Genomic DNA, 19,887 nt, shown 5'->3' on the forward strand with positions numbered 1-19,887 from the left:
ATTTCAGCTTAGGCGTTGGTCATTAGTTAGTCTGCAGAGGACATCAAGGAACAATCGAAAGAAGAGTGTTGAGGGAACGGAACGAATGGCACCCAAAGTGGTCATTATATTCGAAAGTTACCCATATCGCTTCCTTCGATAATAATCTAGTATGCATAGCCCATAGGATATGTACCATGCGGTTGATGAAATTCCCATCAATCTAAGCTGCAATTTTAAAGGTTAACGAAAGACAGCTGAAGCACCATCCCCCACACTACCCACATTATCGAAGATATCGATCGTTGCTATCGTATAGTATATCCCAGTATTCAGAGCAACAGAGACCCAGTCAATTAGACAAACTTCTAATATTTGCCGCTGCAACTATCACACCTGAATATTATGCTCCCCTTTCCCACCCTATCTATGGCCCTATCCATATCCCTTCTGCAATCTAATTAACTGTCACTGTGTTAAAAAGACGCCAAACTGGCAACCAAAACTCGCGTCTACACCGCCCTCAGCGCTCTCCTGTGGCCTGCCAGTTGAACAATGACAGCAGCTCCTTGCCCCTCCCTGTGGCACTCTTGGCTTGCGTGTCGGGCCAACACCACGCCACCCTTTCCCCTCACCATCCGCGACTTTGGTGGCGCGCGAACACTAATGCGTTGGCAATAACAAAGGTTGCACATGCCTGCCTCCACACACATCCTTGTACCAGCAACGCGGCCGCGAAGAGTCGAGTTCTTGGCAACTAATCAATAGAGCAGAATTTTACGTTTAATTAAAAATGTCTGCGTGTGTAAACCAGGGCAGGTGGCAGGTGGCATGTGGCAGGTGGGAGATAGAGAGCCATGCGAAATGGAGGCCTGCTCGGGCTGGTTAGTTCTTCGCGGCCTGACGGAACTGTCGGAATGGTAATTGCCATTGCTTAATATGCAATTAGTCCGAGCAACCGACGCAAAACAGAATCAATTGAAACGCACCTTCGGGAGACTATCCAGAGATGGTTGACCAACCATCTAAAATCTTTTCATCTTTCCGACATTCGTTCTCCCTGCTTCCCTATTTCCAAGGAGATATTATAATTTATCGGCATTGAAATGTTTTACATACTGCTTTGGACTCCCCCTCCCACTACCACTACCACTCCCACTCCCACTCCCATTCGTTCTTCAGTCTTCCCGGGGGGCACCGAAGACAAGTCCGAATGATGCCGAATGTAATTAGAAATCCTCAGCAAATATACACAGATTTCTACATACAAATATAGACGTACACATAGGATAGACATGGGCAATGGGTGGCTGCGGCTGCATTTGGTTTGATGTGCAAAATGAAGACATTTGAGAGTTTGCGGCTTGGGGTTCGAGCACCGTAGGCTATAGATTTTCTTACGACACACAGACATTTCCATCTACATATACACACATGTAGTATATGCAGGTGCTGTAGTGCTGGGCTTGGAGTGGGGGACTTAGGTCTATATAATGCACACACACACACACACACACACACACACACATATATCTACACACGCCAACACCTGCTTTTGGTCTTTGTCTGCCCGCTGGCCATGCAAAGGGGGAGGCATCTCAATATAAACTGCCTTCAACATTTAATTAGTGTGTTTTCCCAGACCCGTGTTCTATGTGTACGGGTCTCCGTTGTCGTGTGTGTATGCAAATGTCGAATGGGCGCAACTGTACATGCTCACATACATGCTCTCTCACTCTCTCTCTCTCTCTCTCTCTCGCTCTCTGGCCGAAGACATTGACGTTTCGTTGGTTATGCAAATTCCATGCCAACACCTTTTCGGCCAAAGACTAAGACAAACTTAAGTGGGGAAATGCTTGTGGGGGGCACTATAAGACCCCCACATATACACACATATGCACACACACACACACACAGGCATATACACAATTGCCTTTTATAATTAATTTTACAGTTAAGTGTATTTCAAGAAAGTTAAATTTACGTAAATTCGAAAATTTTGAAAGGCCATTGCCTTGGCCAGAAAACTTCACACACACACACACACAAGGGTTAAGGCGGAGAAGTGGGTGGGGGTGTGGAATGGCTTATGAGAACGTATGCCTGTGTGTCTACGTCTGTGTCTGTGTGTGCGTTGGCCCGAGACGTTGCTGTGGCTTGGGCCCTGAGACATTTGACTGCTTTTTCGGGCGGCTAAAGCCTCCTCCTCCTGCTTCCATGGCTAGCACAAATTTTATTGAAATTGCCTGGGTCTGGGGGGACACCGAGGTCTGGGCTGGGCAACACTTACATTATGCAATCTAATTATCTCTTATGTTTCTCTGCATGTGTTTGCATGTATGTGTGCAAGACAAAATGGCGTCTCAGCTCTAATGATAAGAGGGGGGAAGAGGCAGGTCCATTCAAGTTATCTTGGGACAAAGTTCTATTGCAAGTGCAGGATGGAAAATGCAAAGAAAATGGAATAAAAGTTGTAAATATTTAATTGCAAAATAATTGCCACATTTTCTGTATACTCTGACATAAAGAAGCCTCAGAGATGAGACCCACTAAATGGGCTCTTCTTCTGAGATCAATTTGCAAATGAACAACAGCCCCAAAACCCCTAAAAAGTATCATTCTCTTTGACTCTTCCATGTCCGATATCTCTTCTATTCGTTTTAATGGAAAATCAATCTAAAATTTTCCTCATTAAACTGCCCGTTGTTCGACTAATGAAATCATTAAAATTGTTTAAAAGCAAATTTTGCGTTGGGCAAGCCAGAGGACACAAGTGGGGGCATGCAAAATTTATGTGGCAACTCGAAACTATGTTTTGGCAACACACACGCACACGGAGAGGTACATATATACATGTATACCAGCTAGGGTACACGACCAAAGGACATTGCCTTGAGCCGGGATCGAGACCGAGACCGAGGACGAGGACGGGGACGAGGACGCGGACGAGAGGAAAGCAGACGGACAGACAGCAAAAGTTGCCAGTTGAAGGCAGAGGCAAATCCTTAGCAGAGACACCGAGCAACCCCCTTATGACCAGAAACCACTGCCACCCCTTCCCCCCATTCCGCAACTGTCAGCCGCGTGTGCTACTTAAACCCTTGCCCAAAAACTATCCTCGCAGAGGAGTGGGAGAGGGAGAGGGCGAGGGGAATGGGGCTTTGGACTTTGGGCTTTGGGTGAGGAAGGGTGGCCAGACATCGAAAACATGATTTTAGTGTTTCCAAATTTGAATTTTAAACAAGTCATAATATAATTTGGCTAAGCAGCAACAGTAACCGGCGAAAACCAGCCGGATAGGCAAAGACCCGTCCCGTCCCATCCCATGCCTTATCCTTGGGCCTGGCAGACACTTGGCCCATGTCTGTGTCCACTTGCCGGGCTTTAATCCGGCCAACCATTCCCCGGGATCCGATTCGAAGTCCCAACCCATTCGAGGCGGCATCTAGGAAATTAGTTCAAGCAGAAGGCAACCCGAGCTCATTTTTCTCTCATTTTCCACTGTTTGGCGTTTTTCTTTGCCAGCCAAAATTGTGAAATTCAAATTAGACACAAAGTATCTATGGCCCGCCGAAGGGGTGTGGGTGTGGGTGTGTGCGTGCAAACTATCTCACACGAAATATTGTAATTTTCTTGCAACTAAAGACGTAAACGGATATTAGCAGCAAATTAAGCTCCTTCAATCCCCCCGCCCTGTTCCCTCCTCACGCTCTATCCTCGTCCTCTCTTCGGCTTATGTACCGCTTTGATATACCTAGAGATGGGAAAAAGTGCGCTAACGATAGCTAAAGGTGTGTCCTCATACTAGGGGGCACACAGCCAACCCCAGGCTCACTCGCCACTCGTTACGTTAGAGAGATAGTGAGTGCACTTCTTTCGAGTCTTCTTAAGACTCTATTCGACTATCTAATCTCGCTAATCGACTAATCGATAGTTGGTAATCAGCACATCTGCCATCACCAGCGGTACCGAGCAGCAGATGGAAACCCCTTCAACCCGGGGAGCCACTTCGATTCGGGTTGCGTTGCTGCTGCTGTTGCTGTCGTCTTGGGCTGTGGTCTGCTAAGGGGACGAAGAAAATAGCTTAAATCATACTCCTGTGCTGCTACATTTTAAATATGCTCCTTTGACCCTCTCTTCGACAAGGGGTTGTAAGGAAGTTCACTTGGGTTCACTCTGTATGTGTGTGTGTGGGTGGGCAGGAGGAGGCGGGCATTTCTAGGTCGTTGTTATCGTCAACTTGGCTGGCAAGCATTTTCCATTCTAATTTCTAATTATTTCCATTCGAGGGTGTGTGAGTGTAGCAGAGTGTGCACTATATGTGTGTGTGTGTGTGTGTGTGTCTGACCAACTAGGTGGGCGGACTGCCCCGGACCCTGCCCCGCCCGGACGTCTACCCCTGTGTCTATCTGTCTGTCTATGCGAATTAATTAAGTGTTTTCGTGCGCGGGCAAAATCCTTTTGCGGTTCAACTCCACTCCGCTCTGCTCCGTGCTGTTGTTCTCGATTCGGCCCTGAATATGGGTTGGGCTTAGAACTTTTGAGGTTTAGCCAAGGCGCATACACATATCGTTGGGGTGGGGGGAGAAAATCAATTATAAATTAAACATTTATTAAAGAAAGCGCACACATTGCCTGCAGGCAGCCGTAGAAGGCTTACCCTCGCCCCCTCCCCCAAACCCCCTCTCTGTTTAACCTTTCTGCATTTGCCTATGCAAATCAGCAGCGGCATAAATAATGCGACATCATTATTTAGGCAGAGGTAAGCCATGGAATATGCGACATGCTCCTCCATGCTCCCTACTCCATATCCGTACTCTCCAGAGAACATTTTTGTCGTCAACTGCCAGCCAGGCTGCGATCCATTCCATCCATCCATCCATCCATCCATCCATCAATTATGTCTGCAGCTGAAGAAACGCTCCATCAGGGCACCGGCCCCGGCCCCGGCCCCGGCCCCGGCCCCGGCTTTGTCTCATTTCGATTGTCTTCAGAGAGAGGGAGGGACAGACTGCGGATCGATCCTCCGCTCCCCTTTTGATTATGCAGGCGGGAAGGGGACATCAAACTCGAAACCCGAATAAATGTGACGGCCTGCATGCATACTATACGACTGTACGACTGTACGACTATAAGACCACGTATATGTGTATACGAATTGCGGAATATGCTGATAGATGCGCCGGGTATAACTGATTTGTGTGTACTCGTACTCGTATATATCTGAATTGGTAATTTGCTATAAAGCGACTTTAATATGGCACGCAGTCCCGCAGCCTCCTTCTCTCTCCCTTTGGAAGACACTTTGCATACTCATCGCCGGGTATCGGGGAATATGTTTCGAATCTACATGGCTAAGTGGGCAGGGCTGCGGACAGGCCGCTTAAAGATACAAATTTATACGCAGAGTGCAGATGTCTAGCAGCGTCGACTGGTAGGTGCCAGATCGGTGGAGATCGGTGGTCATGCATGGAGCACTTCAAACTATCAGACTATCGTCTGAAATATCTGTCAAAATTCACTTTTCAAAATAAAAGAGACAAACGAAAATGTATTTATATATTTTTAATTTGTTTTTGACTTTTCGGATTCATTAGATGGCATCGGCGGTATGGGCTGAAGGGTGACAGCATCTGGCCGAGATCTGCATGGGAATCATTTCTTTGGCGGCGGGCAATCTCCAGCCGTTTTGCCCTGCCTCTCGAGCTTGGCCATTTCCTTGAAGACTATGCACATGGGCGGAACGTCCCGGCAGTGGCACTCGACACTGGGCCTGCGACGCGGCTTGGGTCGTCGGCACTCGGAGTAGGCCGGATAGGGGGCCTTCACCTTGACGCAGTCTGCTTTGACGCGTGTGATTTCGCAGCGCGTGGGATCCCTAACGGGCCGACATCCGGGACTTTCTATCTTTGGGCACGGTCCCTCCGAGGGGCAGGGCTTGTCCTCGACGCACTCGTCCTTCACCTTGCGCTTGCGACGGGCAATGGGCGGCCGCTTCCCCGGCTCGTGGCAGCAGATCTTCTTGGGCTTGATCTGAATGGGGGGGCACTCCACCCAGGTGACCTGGTAGTTGCGCTTGGCCTTGTCCGACTCCTTGTAGAGGCACTCGTCGAAGCGCGGAAAGGCGCCGACGCACTCATTCAGACAGCACTCCGGCGGCAGCTTGATCAGATGGTGGAACTGAAACTTGTCCTTCGCCGGTGCCTTGTCGCTCTTCACGAAGTTCGAGTTGTCGCAGTCCTTGATCTGCGAGCAGGAATCCGCCCCCTCGCACTTCGGAGTCGGCCTGTGGTCCTTCGAGTACAGGCGGTGCTTGTTCAGGACGCCCAGGAATCTGGGCCAATGATGGGCCCTGGTCCTGCTCCCAACACAGTGCCACACGGACATTTTAGTTGATTTCAAAATAGAACCGAAATATCAGGAATTTGTTGAGAAATTTTGAGAAACTTACAACCAAAAAATAACCGAAAATATTCAACCCAAACCGAAACCGATGTGCCTCCAATGAATTCCTAAGCCAGACTGAATTTTCTAGACGCCGACATTTCTCGAGCCCAGCGAAACCTTTTGTCGAGGCCTCCTCTATAAGCAAAAACGTTTTACATTTCCGTCTGATCAAGGTAGTCCTTGATCCTTCAGTTGGGCCCCTAGGCTTGGCCCCGTCTCCATTTCAACACACTCTCGGCCTAGTCGTACCAAAATTGTCGGTTCTTTTTTGGAAAAAAAAACAATCAAATTTTTTATCTTTGGCTGTGGAAAAAATTCAAAACAGAGATCCAAAATGTTCCGGCTTTTGAGGCAAACGACGCAGCAGGTCGCAAAAGGCGGACTAATGTGGTTGCAGCGGGCTACGGCGCTGAGAGCTCCAGTGCGGAGCTTCGGGGATGACGATTGCAAGCCGGACGTCTGTGTGGATAAGCCGGTGGAAACCAGGTGCGGACCCCCATCCCTGCGGAAGCCGTGTGAGATCACGCCGGAGAAGAAGGAGGAGCCGAAGGATCTTCCCAAGCCGCCCAAGCCCTTTAAGTCGATGTGGGATATTGAGGGCTGCCCGCCGATTGTCTGCCAGCTTCCTTCCCGATACGACATCAAGTACTATCGAGTATCGGACAAGGAAAAACGCAAGTACCAGGTCACCTGGAACGACTGCCCCCGCATGGTGGTGAAGCCCAGGAAGGTCTGTCTCTACGAGACGATGGTCCGCCCGAAGCCCTGTCGGCGCAAGCGCAAGGTGAATCCCAAGGAGGGTGCACCCCCGATGCAGAACTCCTTGGAGTGCATCAAGAAGGAGGACAGCAACTGCCGCCGAATTACGATGCCCTGCTGCAAGCCAGCCCGCATTCCGCCCACATGCAAGGCCGCACTCAAGGGGCTGTCCGGCTGCAAGAAGCGAAATGCTCCGTACCCCAGCTTCTCCGAGTGCAAGAAGGGCGATCTGCTTGAACTACCTCCCACCGAGTGCAAATGCCTCGAGGCCTTCGCCATGTGCGAGGCCTGGGCCGTTCTGAGGCGTCGCCTAGCCCTTGGTAAAGGACCTGCTAAGAAGTGCGGGGAGGCCTAACCACTGAGGAGTGTGGCTTGAGACTGGGACAACTTTTTCGAGCTATAACTGAAATAAATACAAACTCAGCCTCATTGACATTTCACTCATTCAGGGCGGAGAGGGGGCTGGAATATCAAAAAATGCTGCAATTATTCGGGGCAATTCTGAGCAGGAAACTGCCTCCTCTAGCGATCCTCTCGTGCCGCCTGCTGGCCAAGAGTGCGGGCAGCTGCGGAGGCGACGATGACTCCGCCGCATCAAAGTGCGGCAACTCCAAGACCAAGGCAGAGCCCAGCTGCAAGCGCAGTCGCAAGAAGGCGCAGTGCTCCAAGCAACTGACACCCTTTCCCAGCTACTCGGAGTGCAAGAGGAAGCCCACCGCCGCGAGGCCAGCCAAAGAATGCGACTGCTGGCAAGTGGATAAGTGAGACCAGGTCCCTTGATCTTGGAAAAGCTTGTCAAAACTCAAAATCACAAACAAAACCAAAATCCCAAGCACTTTTTCGGCCCTCATCAAAATGCTGAGGTCGCTACTCAGGCTGCGGCCCAAGATGCAGTTCAACCAACGCAGACAACGCCTCTACGATGTGGCCTGGTGGCGGTGTTCCAGCTGCCACATTCCGGGGGTAAGGCAAGCGAGGAAGCGCCGCATGGAGGAGCTGCAGAAGCTGCCAGTACCGACCAGATGCGGAAAATTATCCAGACCGATCGACGTGGAGCCCGTACCGCCATTGCCGGCCATGCCCAACCCGAGGGCCCAACGAGGGGGAATCGGTGCCTCGGATTGGCTGTACAGCGAACAATGGCAGGCTGGGTTCTACGATCTGGTCATCGAGGATAACAAAATGTTCATAATCCAGACTGCTTTTCATTAAATAAACTTTTGAGCATAGCTTTATTACCAATTTGTCGAATATGAGTGGATCTAGTAGTCCTGGAGTCTAAATTCCAAGGAATTTGCTGTAAACTAGAAAACTTTCTCGAAATTTCTCATAAGTAAAACAGTTTCGGTTCCGCTTGGATTGTTTTTTCATCATTTTTTTCAAAATTTTCACTTTTTGGACTTTAGTATCTAAATTATAAGCAATCAGAATGCATTCTTTGTGGGCAGCTTTTAGAGCCAAAGTCGTTGGACCTGGCATGGCCAACGGGACGAAAGTGCCGGGATTCGTGAGGGCCATGCACATGTCGGACCACCCTGGGCTGGTGAACCACAGGACTAGGATGCTGAAGGGCCAGCCCCGGGAGACGTCCCAGTCGCAGGCGATGAACCGTCCAGCCCGATACGATGATACATTCTACAAGCCTGTTTGCTACCGAAATCGGGTCTACGAGCGGACTTGGCCCGAGTACGAGCTAGAGGAAGAGATCGAAGAGCCCCCAAAGCCGGCCACGGATCGTCGCGACATCGAGGGACTCGACCGGAAGGAGCAGCATCGTCGGACCAATGCTTCGTGGAACCATTCAGGCCAGCAACGATTTGACGATACCAAATACACTCCACGCCGCTGGTCCAAGCAATCCTATCAAGCCACCTGGCAGGAGCCTCAGCAGCCAAGGGCCCCCAAGTGCCACTACAGTCAGCGCCGTAGTGAAGGATGGACCGAGACTCGCAATTGGATCCGCTAGGAAAGGACTCGCCTAAGAATACGCACAGGCGTACGCTAAGCGATCGCTGAAGAGTTATAGAAAATCCCTTAAACTCCAATCAATTAAACAAAAATAAATCTCTATTATACAAAAAAGGTTTTGGGTCACGAGAGAAGCGAGTGTGCAGTGGGGCTGCCCCTTAGTATATTTATACATTTTTACAGTTTCCTACATCACGTAAGGGATTCTTCAGGCGGGGAGACTTGTGAGAAAATCTTTGTAATTTTCTATAAAATTACAGACCAAAGTGTGGACTACAGAGTTCTTAGGATCGAAATCATTAGGGGGGTTTCCTAAAGCAGACATCTCGACTACGGGCTACTTCTAAAGAAGCTCCTTTGTTATTCAACCTTTCCCACGTCCGGGCGTGTGGAAATACAAAATTTTGGAAAGCAAAAGACAACGCCTGATTTGCTTTCAAAAATTTTCGTAATGCTTGGAAACTAGAAAGAATTTTCATTCCGGCTCTGCCTTCACCCCGTCCAGACGAAATCAAAATTGCGTTACGAAATAAATTTCTCGAAAAAAAAAAACAGTAAATTTTTGTTGAAAAATTTTCGATTGATAAAAAATTATACAAATCGGCTATAAACTTGTGCAACCAGTTCGACACGGACTACGACTATGTTTCTCTTAAAGAATACCACGAGGAGGGCGACAACGGTGATGCAGGACCTGTGCAAGCCGACCCCCAGCTTGTTCTCGGCTTGCAACGCCATTAGGAAATTGGACACACTGTACGGGGGCGAAGGCTGCGAGGATTGCGTGGATAGCTACCCCGTGCTGTCGGTGCGGAAGGACCTCAAGCGGATGGAGCCCCCCGACACCGCGAGGGTGCCCGAGGCCTGCTGGCAGTCCCTGCGCCGCACCGAGTACAAGTGTCGTACCGATCCGGAGTTCACAGTCGACTCTTTCATCACCGAGAGAATGAAGTGCCTGGCGGACCGGTGTGCCTTTGCGTTTCCCCGCAGGGACCTGAAGTACTACCGGCCTGGCGACAAGCTGCGTCGCAAGTACCAGCGCACATGGGTCGAGTGTGTGCTGAAGCGGCGCAAGCGTAAGGCCAAGTGCATCCTGAAGCCAATAAACATCAAGCGGCGCATGCGCAGGAAACCCAAGTCCTCGACCGTCTGCAAAATGGTTCCCTGCAACGCCGGGGCGCCCAAGCTGGACCTGATGACCTGCACCAAGTCGATGGGCGGGCCGTGCCCGAAAATAACGATGCCCTTCTGCAAGGCGGTACATGGTTCAACCAGGTGCAAGATTGGCGCACGCGGCCCGGGCAACTGCCGCAAGCGTTTGACTAAGTACCCGAGCTTCTCCGAGTGCTTGATCGATCCCTTGCCGGAGGCGCCACCCACCGAGTGCAACTGCCTTCAGCGGCCGTCCATGTGCTCCGTCTGGGAGTATTATCGTAACAGAAAGTCCTAGGCTTCCGATTCTATCGCTGATTAAACAATAGCCCAAACTAGTGCAATTACAGAGCAAACAAACAATAGTCCATCGTCTTTTTTGTCAGATTCCTTTTGGGACTGAACTTTCCTGGCTCTCATTCCAGTTGTCAGAGCATCGTCGTTCGAAGTCCTTTGCTTTTCAAAATTCAATGTTGTAAAATCTACCACCAAAAGGGAACCCACCGGAGCCATGCAGATGAAGCAGTTCAGTCCGCTTTTAAAGCTTCGATCGGTCTACAGACAGGCTCGCTCCATGGCGAGGCTTCCCGATCCGCCATGTGAGTCTGTGCTCTGCTGTTCTACACCCCAGAGGCAGTTTCCATACCAACTGCCGTACGAGAAGCTGATGGCCGTGTACCGTGAGCTGGAGGCAAAGTGCAGCGTCCTGCGCGAGGCCCTCCACCAAACCGGCAACAAATGGCAGACCCAGAGGCCCGGCCCCAAGCCGCCGAGTCCGGAGATGTGCCGCTACCATCAGTGGACCACGGTGGAGTGTCCGCCGGGAAAGCTGCGCCTGAAGAAGACTCAGCCGCCAGGGTATCGGGCGACCCGTAAGGAGTCTCACCATCGTTACACAGTTTTCCTGTCCAAAGTTCTGTCAAAAGGGCTGCGGCAAGGAAACTGTGGACTGGACAGCACTAGGTTCTGTTTTCCGGGGCCAACCAATGAAACATTTCCAAATTGCGTCCGTTGCGGGCCTCGGAAAACCGAATATTTGCAATCCATGATTCTTTTGAAGAAATAAATATATTTCGAAGCAACCTTAGAAAATATAGCCAGAACTTGTGTAGCTCCCGTTGGGAGGATCCAGTTGGCATTGACTTTCGATTCACATTCACAGACACATCACATATCAAAGTACATTTTATTTTTTGCTCAAACCGTCTTCCAAATCGCTTGTTCGCATTACTCGTATATAGTTCTTCGCTTTAGTGTTCACAATCGAGACCAAGAAAACGCCGAAAATAGTCATGGCAGGAACGTCTATTTTGGCCTCCATTTGCGCGGGTCGTTTGACAAAATTCTTCGTTAACCAGTCGAAATCCCAGTCGCATCTCATCAGGAGCAAGGCTCAGTGGACTGCCCAGGCGCTGTCCCCGCAGCCGAAGGCCGCTGAGCGATTTGACTACTTGAGGCCCTACGCCGCCTCGCACCAGATCCCGGCATCGCGTAGAATGGCGAAGGCGATGAACTACGATTTTACCTCGACGTGGACCTCATTCATATCCGGCTGCCAGCGATCGCCGATGAAGAAGCAGCCCAACGACTTCAGTCCGACGCTGCCGAAGGGTGCATCGGGGGACAAGATGCTGCCGGTCCCGGCCACGGTCCCTGTCCTCGGAGCAATGGCCCCCAAGTTGCAGACTCTGCAGATGTTTCAGCTATTGGAAGCCTCCCGCAAGGGCCTCAGCTTGTTCAAGGCGCCGCCCACACCAAAGCTGCCCCTCCATCTGGGCAAGATGTCTCCCACTCTGCTCATGGGCAGACAATACACCATGGGACGCGGCCTGGGCTCCTGCGTCAATAACCAGAGTCTTTGATCGCATCAAAATGACACGTAAATGTTTCTAAATTGACACATAGTGGACTCTGATGGGTGCAGTCCTGGCCATCTGCCGCCACATTCAGCTACAGCTTGAACACAACACTACCGCAGGGAGATTGTGCTGTGGCCGAGTTGTACTTGATGGTGGCTCCGGTTCTCCATGGCTGCTCTCTCAAAACCAAACTATTAAAGTTATTAAGGCTATTAAAGTTAAGTTATTAATGTTTCGGGCAAAAGTAGTCTTTTTTCATTGGAAAATGGGGCAGGCAATGCCGTTTCCTTCCAACTTTTGGCCTAAAATCCCCTAAAAATTCATATAAACCCACTAAAGTTCCCCTTGAAAGAATCGTACCATGATGCTAATGGGTTCGGCCTGGCAGATGCTCCAAATGATCTCCACTTCCAGCAGATGCTTCCATCGAGCCGCTGAGATCAAAATGATCCACCCCCTTGACCATCGCAGTTCAATCGATTGCAGATCCAAGCCATTCAAGGAGCACATTTGCAGTCGACCCTCCAACGAGTTCTGTGTGGGGAGGAGCATTTCCACGTTGTTGTGCGACCAGTTCAAGAAGATGTCGGGGGTTGAGACAGCGCCACCGAAGTGCCGCACAGAGCTCATGTGGAAAACTCTGCCCAAGTCCTGCAACAAGTGCGACGACCGCTTCGACGTGTTGTTCTACCAGGCGTCGGATAAATTCCGCCCTTTCCAGCGCACCTGGTGGGAGTGTTGTCCCCGCCTGGTGCCCAAGCTAGTCTGCCGCTGGGCCGATGCCATTCCGCCACAGGTGAAGCGCCGCAAGAACAAGGCGGCCAAGGGCTGCACCAGCCTAGCAATGCCAAGCTGTAGGGCGCGACTGGTGCCGCCCAAGTGCTCGTCTTGGAGGCCGTGCAAGAAGATCAAATGTCCGTTTCCCAGCTACTCAGAGTGCCTACGCGGTGGTCTCATACCGGAGCGTCCACACGAGTGCCGCTGCCTGGAGCGTTACCCGATCTGCTTTGCCAACCTGTTCGCCAGGAAGCCAAGGAGCATCTATCCGTGCCAGCGATCGTAACCGAGGATGGTGTAAACATGTGTCCTGTGAGCTCTGACAGAAGCTGTGCACTCTGGCTGCAGAGATCCTGTCAGAGCCCACGGGACAATCAGAAAACATTAAAGAAATAATCATAAATAGAATGGAGACGAAAGTGAGCTGTCGTTCTTCTATTTGCCCAACTCCCTGACCCTTTACACCTACGGAGCACTCTCCGACCAATCTGTCGTATTCCTGCCTGGGAATAGACTTTAGTTTGGACAGTCCATTACACAGTTCCCAAGCTAGAACACATATCGAAATTTCTCTTTTCAAAAATACAAATTCTGTTTCGCTTTCGCCGGCACTATGATCTCTCGTTCGTCCACGATGCTGATATGTGCGCGAATGGCCAATCGCTGCGTCACGCACTGCCTGGCCGCCAAGCCCTCGGAGGCGAGGCTCGACCTGAGTCGACGATTCAGTCAGGCGTGTCTCGTGTACCCGGAGAGGGACGCCAAAAAGACGCAATCCCTGTGTGAGATCCGTACGATTGGCACCGGGGAGCCGACTTCCGAGGACGAATTGTTCAGCGAGGACTCGGAGATCGATGCCAGCTCTGCGGCTGAAGGGCTGCATGGACAGGCGCTGGACAATGATGATCAGTTGGATCAGCTGATGATCGATCAGCTGTTCTACAATGGCGAATTCGGGGCACCCGAAGAAAACAATCAGAGCACTTGTCAGGCGGAGGACACTATTAGTGTGAAGACCTTAACTGCTCGCGATAAGGGCGCGTCATCGATTGCGTATCAATCGAGGAAAGGTTATCACGACATCCGTCGAAGAAGGTTTAGCAGAAGATCCAGCGGTAGATTTGGTGAGGATAAGGACTCTGCGAGTGCCCCTGGAACCACAGATGACTACGACCAATGCATTAGTCTAGCAGAGGACGATATCCTCGCTGGCTGCCCCGCCTCCGAGGCTGGCTGGTTCCACGAAAGCTGTATCACCAATGAAGCAAACAGTCCATTGGCAGAGGATGAGAGAACGGGTCCAGCGGTGCGGTACAACAATGAGTCATACGATCTAGCCGACTTCACCGACTTCTTGGAATCAATTGAGGAAACAAAGAGCTTCGCAGCGTCCGAAATAGAGTCCTTGTTCAAGGAGTATGTGGCCAGCACTAATACTCAACCGGAAGCGGATCGAACTGTCTACGACGAGTGCATGAATCAGGCCGTACAGGCGGCAAATATCTTGAATGATGCAGTGGACCCGGAGTTCAGGGCAAGCACACTCTCTCCAAATCTATCTGTCTACAAGGCGTGCATGAGGTGGAATGTAAGGGGGAAAGGGGGGCTCAGAACGAGGTCCAAAGAGGAGCGGGTTCCCGCAACAACGAATCTATCGGGATCGAAAAAGGCCGCCAACCAGGTCTTCCTCGACGAAATGCAGAGCATGTGGCACCGTGACCGCGTGGCCAAATCCACAGACGCATTGGACGCAGACCAGGAGACAGACATGGCCGATGCGTTCAACACTGAGATTGCCAGCAAGATCTTCTTTGACAAAATGCAAAGTGTGTGGGACCATAACCGAGCGGACTCCTCCACCTCCAGGAAAGACCAGGACTTGGCCGGCACAGCCGATGCCGACTCGGACTTTGGCGAGTTCCTTCGCCGCGAGTCCGAGGCTCCAGAGGCCCATAATACCATAAAGCCCTACAGGCCCTTTAAAACCATACAAGTTCCAGCTGATACGAAGGCCACCCGAAGCAAGATTTCCACAGGACTTGACAAATCTCTGAAGAGTCTGCGCCCTGCTGGGCCAAAGGCACCGGCCTGCCTGCGCCCTGCAGCGCCAAAGGCACCTGTCAAACCGGGAAAAGGTATTCGGAAACTGCCAACGGATAAGCTCGCTGTAACCAAGGGGGACGCCAAGGGGCACCGCCTCCACACCAACCTAACGGAGACGCAGTCACACACACAAGTGGTTCTTGCCGTTCTGCAGCAGGCCCTTGACGAACTGAAGTCCGGAAAAAGCCGTCTCAAGACCACGATCAAAATCACCAAGCCTGAAAAGTAATAGACGGACGAGCTGGGCATTTATTTAATTTGTTTGGATAATCAAAATTATTATATTGAAAATATTGAATAATGGGAATGGCTATGGCTGGGAATAATTATTTTAAATATGAGTTACACGCAGATATTGTTTACTGATTTCTATATATTCCACCCTCAATTCGAGATAATTCGCAGTCAAGGGGATTGGAGTTGGGTTTCGTCGGAGGGTCGTCCGATTGTACATTCACTTTGCCATCGATGCCAGTGCGGAAAAGCTCAACGCAACGACAGCAAACACACAAAATGCGAACAGCAGACTGCGCATGTTTAAATTTAATTGAACATTTAGCCAAATTAAAATGCATTTTATTACGCAGACTCGGCCGGACTGGACTGACTTTGGCATGGAAATGGCAATGGAAATGGAAATGCAAAACAACGCGCGCCCAATCAGCCAGGCGGAGGCAGAGTCGGAGTCAGTTGCAGTTGCAGTTGCATACAGACTCCCAGATAGATAGAGAGACTGTAGACTGTAGACTGGAGACAGAAGACAAAGTCTCTGGCGGAGTGCAGGCTGGTGGCTCTGACTGGGCCTAGGCACGCAACGGTTATTCGGTTTGCTTGGCTTTGTTGGTTTTGTATTTCGGCTCTGAATTGTTGGCAGTGTTTATGCGAAATTTGGCACAGATTCGCCAGGCAAAGATTCGATCTTGAGGCGGAACTGGGCGAGAGGAGCGACACAGGCAAACTGGTTGGCTAACATGCGTTCCTGCAATTGTTTAATAGCCTAATTAAAATTTGCGAGGGAACAGGTTGGTTGGGAAAGTCGGGCATTGGCTCGTATGCAAAAGCCATGGCCTGAACCGAGCAGCAGCAGCAGCTGGCATGGCTGTCATGCATCACCATCTGTGCTGTGACGTGATGTGACATGACTGCGGTGCAGGACGAGGACGAGGACGAGGACGAGGACAGGACAGGACCGTACTGTACTGTCATGCGGGTGGTTTGTCAGCAGCTAATGCTCGACTACTCTCTTCTTTCTGCTCTCCGTCTCTCCATCTCTCACTCTCCCATCTCCTCATCGCCCTGATTTTTCTCTGTTTTTTCTTATTTCTTGCAATTACATTTGGCTGTTAATTGCATTATGCATATTTATGGAAACACCCCAGCAGCAGCAGCAGCAGCAGCAGCAGCAGCAGCAGCAGCAACAGCCTCCACCTCCTAACTCCTACTCCTACTCCTGTCCAGCAGTTGAGTCAGCAGAGGGTACAATGCCGGCTCATTAGCATACATCAGCGCGTTAAGCTCGTCCAGAGTCTGAACGAGTTATGAGCATAACAGGCATAACGCTTGTCAGACAGCGTCAGACCCATCCCCATCCACATCCACATCCACGCCCATCCACTGAACAGCAGCCCTGAGTAGCCCTGGCATGGCTCCCCCTCTAATTTAAATTAAAATGTGAAAAACACTCTCGCCGGACAGGGAAAGGGACTGGGACTGGGACTGGGACTGGGATAAAAAAGAACACAACGAGGGAAAACTGAAAATGTGCATGGAAAATCAAATCTAAAATAGCTGCCGGACATGGCATAATCAAATTGTAGGGCCGAAACACTATCCAGCACAGCGCAGTAGTGGACGTTTCAGGGAGCAGAGAAAATATGATTCTGTGGCCATGTGAGAGCGGTGCGATGCGGTGAGTAAATTTCAAGATTTCAAATTAAATGTAGTTATATATTTTTATAGAATTTTCTCGAGTAAGCTGCAATCCCCACAGCTGGGACTATCTCTAGTTTAAGAACCTCTTAAATTCCGTCGTACTCTCTCCTCTCTTCCGTGTGCTGAGCAAACTCGCCTTCTGGCACACTCTCTTTTCGAGGCACAAAGCAAACACCTAAGAAATGTCCAGCTCTCTGCTTGAGGCTCTTTTTTGTTCTTAGGGGTTCCATTCACACTCCTCTCCGAGAAAGGCTGCTGCTGCTGCTGCCGCTGCTGCTGCTGCTGCCCTTGCTGTGCGCCTGTTAAGCTCAGCCATGGATTTCCAGAGAAGAGAGGAAGACAGGCATATACAGGGAAAGAGAGAGAGAGAGAGAGAGAGAGCGAGAGTAAGAGAGGCATTCATGCCACCAAATGGCTGCAATAAATAATTGTGCCCACTCTCTCCATCCCTCCCGCACTCCGAAAACGTTGCATGCACAGGCATGAAATATGCCAGAGAAATATCAATAAGAGAGCGGACGAAAACTTTCTAATCGCACTATAATTGCAGGAGAAAAAAGATACAGAAATTAAGAAGAAAAGAGGAAACGTTAGCAACAAAAATGGCCAACAGTAAACTATATGTTTGGCCAGCAACAATGTTGTTGCAATTGAATGTCGTACATCCATAACTCACAATCAAATTTGCATCCATTCGGAATTGAGAGACAAACAGCGACTAATAAGTACACGCCATTAACACCGCCAAGTGCTGGCTGTATTGGGCCATAAGCCAGTGTATGTGCCGTGATTAGGCCAGATCGACGGAATACAATTTACGGCAATGACACTCGCACGACATAATTAAGTGGGGCCCGCATCAAGAAAGAGTGGAACTGGTTTCTGCATGATCTGCTGATCTGCTGATCTGCTGATGGATGTGCCCTACTACTATATCGCGATCCCATCTCACATAGATTCAGGGTATCAATGATCGGGCAGGCGAAAAGCCAATTAGGCCGAACTTAATTCCGCTCCTGCCCCACCCAATTAAGCGAAAGAGAACGAGAAGGCACAGCACAGGACCCCGCATCGGTGGAATACATATCGTTTAATTGAAATAATTACACATTAAGTGCATTAATTATTTTCACTTGCATGCAAACTGGGGACGACAGCGCCGAGGACAGAGCCGGAGCCGGAGCCGGAGTTGGAGCCAGAGCCAGCCCGAAAGGCGCCTGAGACGAGGCTTCGTGGCTTCGTGGCCTGCGCCTTCTGCCTTTTCGCGTAATTATTAATTTAAACCATTCGACGACTCCGCTGGGTATCGTAGGCTATTACGGCTTGCAACAGCAAACAGCAAACAGCAACAACTTGCAACAACTCGTTTTGTTGCTGCCGTTAGCTTAGGTCATAATTATTAACGCAAAATCATAATTAAAAATGTATTTAGCCAGACTTTGAAATATGTTTTGGACGCGCCCAAAGCCTGTCCGCACTGTCCAGGGCGAGACGCGTGCAAAGGACGATGGTCCGAACGGAGTCAGTGCGGAGCGTGTATAATTAGCTGGAAATAAAGCGTCTAATGTTGGGGGTGTGCTATCGTCTATGCCCCAAGGGGACTGGGATTAGTTGTGGCACGAATTGCAACCCTTGGCATCGATTAGAAGTCACTCCACTTTGCTTTTGGGCCAGCGAGGAACGGAAAAGTGTCTTTGAATGGTTCCAAAATTCAAACACAGTTTCCATCGAGAACTGGTTGATTAGGCGACTCCACGGCGGGATATATGTATTCTCTTTGGCGACACAAAGTACATAGTCGCGACTGGCTGCCATCAGACGCCCCTCTTTTGACGCTGTTTCCAGTGCTCTATGGCTGCTGTTGTCTCTCTTAAACTAATTAAAACGTACAATACCCAAATTAATTACTAAAACAGGTTAAGTTGGGCGCAATAATAGCCTTCTATCCCCGGTATCCCAGTGTGTGCTGCTGCTGCTGTTGCTGTTCCTGTCGATGAGGATGAGGATGAGGATGATGTCGCTCCTGCACCTGCACCTGCTGTGGCAGTGTCTGTGGCAGTGTCTGTGTCTATGGATGGTGTTGTGGCCCTTAGTGTTTGGCGCTTGAATAATTATTGCAGTCAACTACGGTTCGGTTCAGTTTGGTTCGGATATCAACTGGCTTTCGGGCGCCCTCACAGCACGTCAATTGTTTTATTAGTGGCCCTCGGGCCGTAGTTTGTGCCGTGGACACCGCGGCGTATGTGCGATGTGTGGTGTGTTTTTGGCCGTGCGATGTGTGGCGTGTAGGAGGGGATATCTATGCAAATATAGTGCTGAATATATTTACTAATAACTATTTTACCTTAGCGACATGTGTCGCGCTTACCCACCAACTAAAAGCCACTTTTCCTTTTGTGTTGTCCTTTTTGGCCAAAAGTTTTGCCCCGCATTGGCCACGGCGTCCGTTGCTCCACCTTCTTCTTTTTTGTGACTATTTTTTCTGTGTACTCTGTAGCATCTGTCAGCTGCGGCACTCATAATTTATTGAAGCACATAAATTTCACTTAATTGGCACTGCCAATAATGCAGCAGCAACAACAACCGCCACAAAGGCCACTAACGATGACACAAGCAAACTATTGAAAGGTCCTTTGGCCTCCTTCCCACCCCACACGTATCTCCTTGTCACACACCATCCCACACCACACACTCATGGACATGCACATTAGTTGCAATTAGTCAGCAGACTAATTACTCTCTTTAGACGATGGTCGCTGTTCGTCGTACTAGTTTTGCTCTCATTTTGGAAGGCACTCGTGTGTATCATATGGGTGTTTGGGGGATACTGGTATCTTTTGACTAATTCAATGCTGTCTTAATGTTCCCCTGCCTGCTCCCAAGCTCACCTGAGTCTGAGTCTTTCTTTTAA

The 19,887-nt window shown here is 50.1% G+C and overlaps 5 protein-coding genes across 11 annotated transcripts in view; 3 read left to right on the forward strand and 2 right to left on the reverse strand.

The window, feature by feature from the left end:
- LOC108160338 (POU domain, class 6, transcription factor 2) overlaps positions 1-19,887 on the reverse strand; it is a 65,671-nt gene that overhangs the window by 18,918 nt on the left and 26,866 nt on the right. The gene's annotated exons all lie outside the window — the stretch shown is intronic.
- Positions 5,530-6,514, reverse strand: LOC117187964. Its single transcript, XM_033390977.1, has one exon. It carries the CDS (start codon positions 6,364-6,366, stop codon positions 5,635-5,637), a length of 732 nt encoding a protein of 243 aa, XP_033246868.1. The 5' UTR covers positions 6,367-6,514; the 3' UTR covers positions 5,530-5,634.
- On the forward strand, positions 6,643-7,614 carry LOC108160340. Its single transcript, XM_017294281.2, has one exon. It carries the CDS (start codon positions 6,761-6,763, stop codon positions 7,538-7,540), a length of 780 nt encoding a protein of 259 aa, XP_017149770.1. The 5' UTR covers positions 6,643-6,760; the 3' UTR covers positions 7,541-7,614.
- Positions 9,618-10,670, forward strand: LOC117187963. The gene has a single exon (XM_033390976.1). The coding sequence runs from the start codon at positions 9,797-9,799 to the stop codon at positions 10,601-10,603; it is 807 nt and encodes a 268-aa protein (XP_033246867.1). The 5' UTR covers positions 9,618-9,796; the 3' UTR covers positions 10,604-10,670.
- LOC117187965 lies at positions 12,427-13,349 on the forward strand. Its single transcript, XM_033390978.1, has one exon. It carries the CDS (start codon positions 12,526-12,528, stop codon positions 13,225-13,227), a length of 702 nt encoding a protein of 233 aa, XP_033246869.1. The 5' UTR covers positions 12,427-12,525; the 3' UTR covers positions 13,228-13,349.

The sequence above is a fragment of the Drosophila miranda genome, chromosome 3 (assembly GCF_003369915.1).
Source record: "Drosophila miranda strain MSH22 chromosome 3, D.miranda_PacBio2.1, whole genome shotgun sequence".
Taxonomy (NCBI): domain Eukaryota; kingdom Metazoa; phylum Arthropoda; class Insecta; order Diptera; family Drosophilidae; genus Drosophila; species Drosophila miranda.